General features: G+C 46.4%; 1 protein-coding gene across 9 annotated transcripts in view; it reads left to right on the forward strand.

Moving 5' to 3' along the window:
- Positions 1-7,428, forward strand: part of LOC129851080 (nuclear receptor coactivator 3-like) — a 29,290-nt gene extending 21,862 nt beyond the window's left edge. For 7 of the 9 annotated variants that reach the window (XM_055917281.1, XM_055917284.1, XM_055917283.1 and 4 more), the window contains 13 exons: positions 124-271; positions 440-2,009; positions 2,098-2,224; positions 2,386-2,586; positions 2,800-3,033; positions 3,157-3,274; positions 3,470-3,641; positions 3,760-4,110; positions 4,256-4,357; positions 4,577-4,808; positions 5,049-5,229; positions 5,312-5,480; positions 5,611-7,428. In XM_055917281.1, coding sequence (XP_055773256.1) covers positions 124-271; positions 440-2,009; positions 2,098-2,224; positions 2,386-2,586; positions 2,800-3,033; positions 3,157-3,274; positions 3,470-3,641; positions 3,760-4,110; positions 4,256-4,357; positions 4,577-4,808; positions 5,049-5,229; positions 5,312-5,480; positions 5,611-5,622 — 3,617 coding nt within the window. In that variant the 3' untranslated portion in view covers positions 5,623-7,428. Of the gene's footprint in view, positions 1-123; positions 272-439; positions 2,010-2,097; positions 2,225-2,385; positions 2,587-2,799; positions 3,034-3,156; positions 3,275-3,469; positions 3,642-3,759; positions 4,111-4,255; positions 4,358-4,576; positions 4,809-5,048; positions 5,481-5,610 lie in introns of those variants that run through there. The other 2 variants (XM_055917289.1, XM_055917290.1) reach the window with 2 other exon arrangements.
- Positions 7,429-11,446: the final 4,018 nt, after the last annotated feature.

Here is an 11,446-nt window from a genome sequence, read left to right on the forward strand (position 1 = left end):
TGATACTGACCAACAAATGCACAAGTACAAAGCATCTCTGCTCCTAATTTATAACAGACTACTATTAGGTGATAAGCATTTTGGTTGGTCAGTCTCATTTTCTGTCTTCATCGTTCTCTCCAGCCTTCCTGCATGGCCGTGCCGAGACGCCATCTTACCGGTTCTCTCTCTCCGACGGCACCCCGGTCACTGCTCAAACCAGGAGTGAACTGTGTCGTAACCATACCTCCAATGAGCCACCCACCTTCCTTTCTACCCACCTGCTACAGAGGTTAGTATGTCAGCTTGGTGCGCTCAGAACCATGGCATCACCATCACCCACTCAGTGTAGGATTTGACTGTTTTCTTTGTCCAGTTGTAGTAGGTCAGATTGAGGTTTTTACTGTATTGTAGATGGTGTTTCCCACTCCTGACTTCTCATTCTCCTTCTCCCTGCCAGGGAGCAGAATGGCTTCCAAACCAACCAGGGGGGTGTGATGAGGCACCAGGGCATGGGCCTCCCCAACACCCAGATAAACATGGCTCCTGGGGGGGGCATGGGTGGCATGAATAGGGCCTTCGGCATAGGGGCAGAGCAGGGGCACGTGGGTCAGAGAGGCGGGCCCCCGTATGCAGCTGGCAACAGGATGAACTCCATTAATCAGACTAACTCGATGAATCAAATGAACCCTTCGATGCATCAAATGAACTCTCAAATGAATTCAATGAACAATATGAGTCCGATGAATTCCATTAATCAAACAAACTCCATGCATCCAATGAACTCTCAGATGAATTCCATGAACCAGATTAATTCTATGAGTCAGATGAACCAGATAAATCGGATGAACCAGAGGAGTCAGATGAGCCTCCCTGGAATGCATCAGCAGCATCTACAGCATCCTCAGCAGCAGCAGGCCCCGTTCCATGGAGCGGGGTACGGCATGGGGGCCATGACTAGCCCACCCCAGGGTAGTCCAGGTATGAATGCCCCCCAGCAGAACATCATGGGATCCCCTAGAGTAAGGGGGAGCCCCAAAATGTGCGCTAGCCCCTTCTCCCCAGGAGGTATGCACTCTCCCATGAGCTCGGGTCACCCAGGGGGGTCTGGAGTGAGCACTGGCTTCTCTAGCAGCTCCCTAAATGCCCTCCAGGCCATCAGTGAGGGGGTGGGCACCTCTCTACCTGCACTCACCTCTCCACCCGCACAGAAGCCTGACAGCTCCCCAAGCATCAACTCCACCCAGCAGGGACAAAGCCAGGGGCAGGGCACGGTCTGTAAACCAGGCAGTTCAGACTCAAAGAGCCCGGGTAGCTCACTGGCCAGTGGAGGGGAGCAGCAGCAACATACCCCCACCACAGAGGGGACCTCAGACAAGCCAGACAGCCAGGCCAACAGGGAGGGCCCAGCCTGGGGAGAAGCCAACAGACGGGGCCCTGACAACAAGGGGGGCCATAAGAAGCTCCTGCAGCTCCTCACGTCCCCTACTGAGGAGCAAGTGCCCCCTAACCCCCAGGCTGGCCTTGGCACCACCCCCATGGGCTCTAAGGCCAAGGAGCGCATGGGGGGTATGCCCAGCCCCTCCACAGGTGTGTCATCCTCTACTGCTGCAGTGGGACAGCAAGGCCTAGGAACAGGGGCTGCAGCAGTACACTTTGCCAACCAGTCCCTGCAGGAGAAGCACAAGATACTCCACAAGCTGCTGCAGAATGGCAACACCCCAGATGAGGTGGCCCGCATCACAGCTGAGGCCACGGGAAAGGTCACTGATGGTGGTCCAGAGGCTGGGCCAGGAGGTCCAGGATTGGGGCCAGGGGCAAGGGGGGCTGAGATGAAGCAAGAGCTGCACAGCCCCAAGGATAAGACCCACGCCCTCCTCCACTACCTCCTCAACAAGGACGACTCCGAAGGGGCAAGGAGGGATGTCAAGCCAAAGCTGGATGAGCTAGAGGGGAGGGGAGCCTCAGGGGTCACAACCTCTGAACCCAACCCCATGGTGGGGAAGGTCAAGACTGAACCGCCTGATGAGGTAGGAGAGACATTGTGCCTATGGTTAATTAATTTATATTTATTCAGCAAAGAGCAGCTTGTTAACATTTGTTTGTTTTCCTTCCCAGTTGGAAACCCTGGAGACAATTCTTGGAGGCTGCAGGAACTCCAGCTCTGGGTTTTATCCCGAGCCCGACTCCAGAGCAGGAAAAGAAGGGGGGAACCAGCGGGGAAGTGGCCCAGACAGTTTGCATGGTAAACTAGCATGAGTGGCTGCTAATTCTGAATAGATAATTCCAGAAGTGCTAATATGTTGCCCATTTTTTTTAAATGACTTATGCAGCAAACCATACATCCTTACCATATGTAGAGTGTTTGTCATTGGCCTGTACTGACCCTTCCTCTGTGTGTTCCAGATGGGGGGAGAGAAGCCATGATGTCTGCCCAGCGTGGTTCCCTCCAAAGGGCTCTGTCATTGGACGCTAGGCCCCTAGATGGTGGTGGTGGCCTGGCAGGGAGGAGGAACGTCCCCTGCCCCACCCTCATCAAACTGGAGAACATGGAGGCCCCTATCCGGCCAGGCATGACCAACGGTTTTCCAGGACCTGGAGGCATGGGTATGTGTCCACCACAGGGTGGTGCCGCCAACAAATAAATTACTTGCTCACTTACGTTGGGTTGATTGGTTTCAGCATGTGGATTTTGCCTCTTTCCCTCTCAATCTAGTGATCTTTCTGGCCTCTCCTTATTACACTCCAATGACAGCACTGCTGTTCAGTACTACAGTTGGATGTATTTAGTTAATGGATGTTAACAAGACTGTTCCCTAGGAGGTATGAACAGGGCTATGGGAATGCCACAGCGGCCCTCCATGGCAGGGCAAGGTGACTGGGGGATGCCAAGGTCCAGGGGCAGTCCTGTGGGGGCACCAGGACACCCCTCAATGGGCCGGCCAGGGATGGACTTCATCTCCAAGGGCGTAATGAGAGGTCCCTTGGTCAACCGATCCAATAGTTTACCTGGCAACACCAGGTCTATGCTGAAGCAGCAACTCATGGAAATGGGTATGTAGTGTGTGTGGCGGGGTGAGTGAATTTTACTTGTAGTTTGTTTGAGTATTTATGACCAACTCTATGCGTGTTCATGTTTGTGTATGATTGGTTCATGCTGAATTCTACTCTCTGTAGCTTCCAATGAGGTGAATATGGGGATGAGTCCCTTCAGTGGGCAGGGTCCTCCACCTCACTCCCCCTCCTGGCCTGACAGTGCCATGGGAATGGACAGACCACCCACCTACACAAATAGGTGAAAAACCATCTTAATCATAAACACACTCACATTTATACACACTCGCTGTCTGCGTCATTGTTCCCTCCCTCATCTGTTTGCTGTCTCCTGTTAACCCAAACATAATTAGCACTTGGTCTGGAGTGTGTTGGCTCCTCTGTATACAGTACAACTGGTGCCTGTACTCTACTAACCCTCCTTGTTGTGCACCAGGCGTCAGTTTGGGAACCCCCTGGATGAGCTCCTGCTTCCGCCCTCCACCAGCCAGGGGCAGAGTGATGAGCTGGCACTGCTGGACCAGCTGGACTCTCTGCTCAACAACACTGATGTTATCGCCCTGGAGGAAATCGACCGGGCCCTGGGCATCCCCGACCTCGTAGGACAGGTACCTTATGAGGACTTCCAGATAACATGGAGCTGAGTCCTTAATTTACACTGCCTATAAACCATGTGACAAGAATCATACTGTTATATTGACCATGTCTAACCTCTCTCCTTCACAGACTCATGGTCCAGAGCCACAGCCAGGTCCGGGGCGGAGGCCCCAATCGGAGCCCTTCACTGGCCCAGGACCAGACACCTCCATGGGGATGGAGCAGAAGCCCATGTATGGCCAGGGGTACCCAGGACCCCCCTCTATGGGCATGCAGTCAGCTTATGGGGGTAACCCCATGCAGGGCCAGTCCCCTGCTGGTTTCAACCCCATGATGAACCAGATGGGGGGCCAGCAAGGCTCAGAGGGCTTTCCTGGCATGGGGGAGATGGGCCACCCCCGCGCCAACATGAGACCCCGCATGATGAGTGCCATCAAGCCCCTTAGACAGCAGCTGGTGCAGAGGTTACAGGGCCAGCAGGTATGAGCATATGGCACACGTCTCTTCAAAGTTGCAGGAAAGGCTATATTTGATTGATGTCTAGATGTAGAGGCACGTGACCGCAGGCAGGTGGATCACCTATATGGATGGAAAATGTGACTAACTTTATTCTCTCCCTCTGTAGTTCATGAACCAGACCCGTCAGGGTATGGGCGTCAAGATGGAGAATACCCCTACAGGAAACCCCACGTTGCGGCCTGGGATGCAGCCCAGTATGGGGAGTCAGGTAGGTAGTCACACCACGCCCATGTCATGTTCCATAAAATCAACATCTGGTAGGGCAGACCACCTCTCGCTCTCACACACACACACTGATTAAACCCATCCTGTTGCCATGCAGGAAATCAAATGTTATTGGTCACATACACATGGTTAGCAGATGTTATTGCGAGAGTAGCGAAATGCTTGTAGTCATATCAGTGTTTTCCCCTGTCTGTTTGGGCAGCCTGGATTCCTGAATGCTCAGATGATGGCTCAGCGCAGCAGAGAGATGATGACACTACAGATGAGGAGACAGAGGATGATGATGCTGATGCAGCAGCAGCAGCAACAGGCTGCAGCAGGAGGCTTCAGCCCCCCACCTAACATCACGGCCCCTGCAGGCATGGACAACCCAATGGCAGGACCCACCATGAACCAGCCAGGACAGCAGCAGTTCAACTACGGCGGAAACTATGGTCTGACCAGGATACATTTCCATTTATTTATTAGGCTTGATGCATCTCCTCCATTGGCTATTCTCTAAAATAGAAGGCTCTATACTCCTGTCCCTACTCCCTTTCCCATTCATACCCTTCTGACAAGGAGTTTGCCCGTTCATAGGGGTTGTAATGTTAGCTGTCCTCTTTCTAACTGCTATTTTTAACACATCATTACAAGTATGCATTGTTCATTCTAAGACCTGGCTGTCCTTACAGGAATGAGCCAGCAGGGGGACCACTCGTTTGTAGGTGCAGGCAGCAGCCCGCCCAGCAACATGATGCCAGGTTGTGTGGGAGGGCCTCAGAATCCCATGATGCAACACCACCCCCACAGCGGCCCCATGTACCAGTCAGCAGACATGAAAGGCTGGCCACAGGGTGGAATTCCACGGAACAAGTATGTCTGATACGCTGAATATAATGGGGGGAAAACATTACTTCCTGTTCTCTCGATCTTCTCTGTTCTTTCTGTGTTTCAGCTCATACCCCCAGCATCATCAGTTCACCCAGCAGGGGAACCCAGGCCAGTTTGGGGGGCCCATGATGAATGGCTCCATGGGCGGGCCAGGCCCGGTCAGTGGTGCTGGTGGAGCACAGATGGGCATGAACTCCATGGGAATGGGCCGGATGCCAATGGGACCTGAACAGGTAGATTGTTTGAAATGTGTTAATACATTAAAATAGTTAAAGGTAATAACTTCCCGGTAGTGGTTTGATAGCTCAGCCTGAACAGTGTGGATTTATTGTAACATCTGTCCATCCATTTTGTCATTTACAGAAGTATTGCTGAAAATTTCTGTAATCTATAAGTGCCCTCACCAGGAGGACAGCAAAGACTGCAGTGCCCCACCTATGTGTCTGCAGTGTGGGTGGGAGAAGGGATGGCTAAGGGCCACCGGACACAGCCCCAAGATCTTCTCCCTCCACTGTTCTCCGGCGGACACTCATAATAAGCCACAGTGAAAACAAACCAACTACACAGTGAGAGACTCTGGAATAAAGATACACCTCATACCTAATGCAGCCTCCCGTTGTAGGCTTGCCTCTCTGGGTGGAGTGTGTATGACTTAGTTCAAGAAGAGGCCCTGCTTGTTCTTCCTGTGGGAGTGTGTCTGCTACACCAGAGGAGGCCGCATCGTATGTGTGCTAGGCAACACAATCTATTTGATACAGGATGGGATACGGTACAACTAGCTATGGCTGCACTTTACCAGAGGGCTTCTATGTAAAAGGATTGTTGCAATATTTCTTAGTCATTACAGCCTTACAAGATGCAATGCATTCACAGCATTGGTTTCTTTTTCTTTTATCCTTTGGATATGCCCCTCAATTTTTTTAAATTTTGGGAGCTATTTGCGCAGGTTATTTCTATATTATGCAGATTCAAGCAATACAACTTTCTATGCTTTAGATGGAAACTGAGTGTCAAACTCATAAGCAAACGGTACTGCAGTATTAATATCACAATTTATTCAATGTGAATACGAATTGTAAATATGCTACAAAAGTATCGCACATGCTTTTTATAGATCACTTTTTTTGCACAGAGTATGAGACTTGGTCAAATTCTACGTGTGTATTTGTCTACAAGTTCAATACCATTTTAGTTTGCAGTTTATTTTAACATTTTGAACTGAGTGAGGGTTTCCCGCTTTGTCATTATCCTCTGAACATGTTTCTTCTAAGTGATAACAGCCATGTGTTTCTTTTTAGAAGCACTTTTATTTGGATGTGGTGCATTGACAGTTTGGAGCTTTGAAATTATCAAAAGGTTTGGTGGTGATGGAAACTAACACTGGATTGCAGTGAATGAAGAAAGGACAGTCTTTCAAATGAGCAGAGCTTCCTGGCAAGCTGCTGTGTTGGCATGTGTATGAGTATTATAGAAAAGATGGGGTGGCGTTATTGACTAGGGACTGTTTATAAAGTAGTTCTTCCTTTCTTTCCTAGCTCTCACTAGTGTTTTATGTCCTTTGACTGTTACTCTTGACTCCAAGAAATGTACCTTAAATCTTGCACAATCCAAAGATATTTTTCCAGGTCTTTGTATGGTTTTTGACAGTGTACATTTTTATCTACGAGTTGTATATGCGGACAGTAACTAGGTACATATCAGCATATTATGATATTGTACTGATAGCATAGGGGACTGAGTACTGTTGTTCAGATGCCAGTGGGTAGCTAACAGTAGCAGTGATGGGTGATTCAGTGACTGGTCGAAGCCCTTTGCAGTGGCATGCAACAGAATGAAAGGCATATCAACCGTTCTTTTTTTCCTGACAATAACATTCTGTTTTGTCCAGGTTGATTACTTCACTGCATTTCTACATAAGTAATTTCATTATGTCAAACAAAGGATTCACCTGGGTATGTTAATTTTTGTAGTTTTCCTTTGTTTTACAGGATGTGTATTCCTACGGTTTTTGTCTCGATGTTGATAGGGCCATGCTATCCTGGATCCTTGGGACATCTCTAAGTTGACTTTAAAAAAAAAGGTTAAGGTTGGGTAAGGGTTATGGTTAGTGGCTTTCCAAAGGAACTTGGCTAGCATTAACTGATGTTGATATTGATGTAAATACAAATTTCTATTTAAACACTCATGGCTCCAACAGTTGTCTTTTGTCCACAATTTATTGATCAAGAAGAATTGAGGGTTGTCTGAGGCATGGCTCATCTCTGGATCTTGAGACGGACACCAAGAACTTTTCATAGGGTGGAACAAGCTGGAAAAGACTGCCAAAAACCGAGTGCGATGGAGGTTAATCTTGGCCTACTCTACCAATGGATTGATGAGCCTATGTAAATAATGCCTAATTTAGGCTGCGTTTAGATGAGCAGCCAAATCCTGAAATGTTTTTTTTTTTTTTTTCACTATTTGGTCTTTTGATCCTTTAACATCAGATCTTTTTCAGAGCTGATCTGATGGGTGAAAATTTATATCACCAATTGGTCTTATCAGAATCGGGCTGGCATATTAACACACGTGCGCCAAAGGTTCAAATCAGGGTCAAATTGCTTTGTCCTTCTCGTGGCGCAATAACACCAGAGGTTGGCGCTCTTGACACTGTCCACCTCAAGCCTAATACTATTATTACTTATCTGGGGGCCCATGATTTATATATATACTGCTTCAATTCGCATTCACTGGCGTATTTCACAGGTGCAACCCAGGTATAGTGTGTGTGTGCTGAACAAAAATATATAAACGCAACATGTAAAGTGTTGGTTTCATGAGCTGAAATAAAATATCCCAGAAATGTTCCATACACACAGCATATTTCTCATGTTGTGCAACAATGTGTTTACATTCCTGTTAGTGAGCATTTCTCCTTTGCCAAGATAATCCATCCACCTGACAAGTATGACATATCAAGAAGCTGATTAAACGGCATGATCATTACACAGGTCACCTTGTGCTTGGGACAATAAAGGGTCACTAAAAAATTTTTACTTTTTTTATTTAACCTTTATTTAACCAGGTAGGCAAATTGAGAACACGTTCTCATTTACAATTGCGACCTGGCCAAGATAAAGCAAAGCAGTTCGACACATACAACAACACATAGTTACACATGGAGTAAAAACAAACATATAGTCAATAATACAGTGAAAAAAATAAAAAAAATAAGTCTATATACAATGTGAGCAAGTGAGGTGAGATAAGGGAGGTGAAGGCAAACAGATATATGTATAAATAAATAAAAATATAAAAAGGCCATGGAGGCGAAGTGAGTACAACACAGCAAGTAAAATAAAAACTAAAAAACACTGGAATGGTTGGTTTGCATTGGAAGAAAGTGCAAAGTAGAGACAGAAATAATGGGGTGCAAAGGAGCAAAATAAATTAATAAATAAATACAGTAGGTAAAGAGGTAGTTGTTTGGGCTAAATTGTAGATGGGTTAAGTACAGGTGCAGTAATCTATGAGCTGCTCTGACAGCTGGTGCTTAAAGCTAGTGAGGGAGATAGGTGTTTCCAGTTTCAGAGATTTTTGTAGTTCGTTCCAGTCATTGGCAGCAGAGAACTGGAAGGAGAGGCGTCCAAAGGAAGAATTGGTTTTGGGGGTGACTAGAGAGATATACAAAAATGAGCAGTTGTGTTAAGCAACACAATGTCACAGATGTGTCAAGTTTTGAGGGAGCGTGCAATTGGCATGCTGACTGCAGGAATGTCCACCAGAGCAGAGCTATTGACAGATAAAATAGTTAATTTCCATACCCTAAGCTGCCTCCAACGTAGTTTTAGAGAATTTAGCAGTACATACAACCGGCCTCACAACCGCAGACCACGTATGGCGTCGTGGGCGTACGGTTTGCTGATGTCGACGTTGTGAACAGAGTGCCCCATGGTGGGGTTATTGTATGGGCAGGCATAAGCTACGGACAACAAACAGAATTGAATTTCATCTATGGTCATTTGAATGTACAGATATACCATGATGAGATCTTGAGGCCCGTTCCTCCCCCACCATCACCTGATGTTTCAGCATAATGCATGGCCCCATGTCGCAAGGATCTGTACACAATTCCTGTAAACTGAAAATGTCCCAGTTCTTCTATGGCCTGCATACTCACCAGAAATGTAACCTGTTAAGCATGTTTGGGATGTTCTGGATCAACGTGTACGACAGCGTGTTCCAGTTCCCTCCAATTTCCAGCAACTAAGCAAACCCATTGAAAAGGAGTGGGACAATATTCCACAGGCCACAATCAACAGCCTGATCAACTCTATGCGAAAGAGATGTCACGCTGCATGAGGCAAGTGGTGGTAACACCAGATACTGACTGGTTTTCTTATCCCCACCCCTACCTTTTTTAAAGATATTTGTGACCAACAGATGCATATCTGTATTCCCAGATTAGGACCTGATGATTTTATTTCAATTGATTGATTTCCTTTATATGAACTGTTACTCAGTAAAATCTTTGAAATTGTTGCATGTTCTGTTTTTACATTGTTGTTCAGTATATTTTACTGCAACAAGAAGGAATTGAGTGGGGAAAAAATGTAACTGTAAAGAGTGTAGCCCACATCCCAATAACATTGCATAGTGGTTGTTTTACACAAATGACAGCTGTGGTTCGATTGCTGCCATCACTTGGTGCCAGTTTTTATAGCATGTGAATTAACCATGAACAAGACAAACAGTTGATGTCATTTGGGTGGACTGCAGTCTACCAAGCGGCCACATGGGTGCGGTATATTATAAGGTATTCAAAAAAAACATAGACAGAGGCTACAATACGCATGCATGCCTAAAGTATTCAGGAAAGATACAATATAATTTTGCTGTTTTGTGATTATTCGGCATTAAGGCAAACAAATGTTAGGCATATATTACAGTGTAAGCTAGGCCCCATCTGTAGCCTACAAAAGCTTCCCAGTCAGAACCCACTAGGCATACACTGGTTCAATCAACATTGTTTCCACTTCCATTTTAATGAAAGTACGTTGAACCAACGTAGAACAGACGTTGAATTGATGTCTGTAGCCTGTAAGAGGGCTCTAACTTTCCTCTGAAAAAATGTATGATTGAAAAGCCAGTTCAAACAGGGATTTATTGTTATTGGAAAAATAACAGAAAACGTGGCATATTTCATCCACAAGTAGGCTAAGCATATTACGCAGATTTAATTTAAAATAGTCTAAATTATTTAGCGTACTTATGTTACAGTATAAACGTGCTATTACTATATACTTTGTCTCTGTGTGGGAATAGAATCTATAACAGTCAGTCTCTTTCTTGGTAGAGCACCCCACCCATCTGCGGCCTGGTTTGTGGATTACTGTTTGTTAATGTTTCAATCAGCTGTGTGTTGAGGAATGTGGCGCAGTTTAACCTGAACTTCCCCAGGTGTGCCGAGGCGCCTCTCAGTCTGGGCCGCACCGCCCGCCCCTGCCCTTGGCACAAAGCTATCACACAAAGACAATCCCACACTGGCCGTGCCTCAGAACGCCGGGGCTGCAGCTGTGCGCGTCGCCAATGCAGGGAAATGGGAAAACATTGCACCAGGGAGACAGAATAAATCTTATAACGAATTGCCTTTCCAAAAACAGTTTAACCCCTGCCCTGCCAAAATAGAAAACGCTAGTGTAGAGGATCCTCATCTAAAACCCAATTTACATCAGTGTTTTAGCATGTTCCAAATTGCTATTACATTTTTTCATGAACAAACGTTACTTAATTCCTGATTAGACCTAATGCTTTCCTATAACTTGTGCTGAATTGTCAAACAGATTAGCAATATTTTCTGCTAGTTATCATTGTCAATATCTGTCACGACCTCTCCACTCAAGACTTATTATTTATACTGTATGCTAACTTGTAATTTGCTGTTGTAGGCCGCATTAACTGTTAACTGCCTCAGCTCCTCAATGACTTAATTCTGATAGTAACAAGTATTTTGAATAGTTGAAGGTGAATGATATATTAAGAAGACCCCCCCCCCCCCCCCCCCCACACATTTTACAAAAACGGATGTTATTCCTGAACTTAGTCCAGGGAATGTTTGTCTCCCTCATCTCTCCAAGCCTGTGCATCTTATGTGCACATATGAACAGTATATGAATGTGATGTGGAGTGGGAATGACCTGTGACACACATACCATAAAAG

Source organism: Salvelinus fontinalis, chromosome 3 (assembly GCF_029448725.1).
Source record: "Salvelinus fontinalis isolate EN_2023a chromosome 3, ASM2944872v1, whole genome shotgun sequence".
NCBI lineage: Eukaryota > Metazoa > Chordata > Actinopteri > Salmoniformes > Salmonidae > Salvelinus > Salvelinus fontinalis.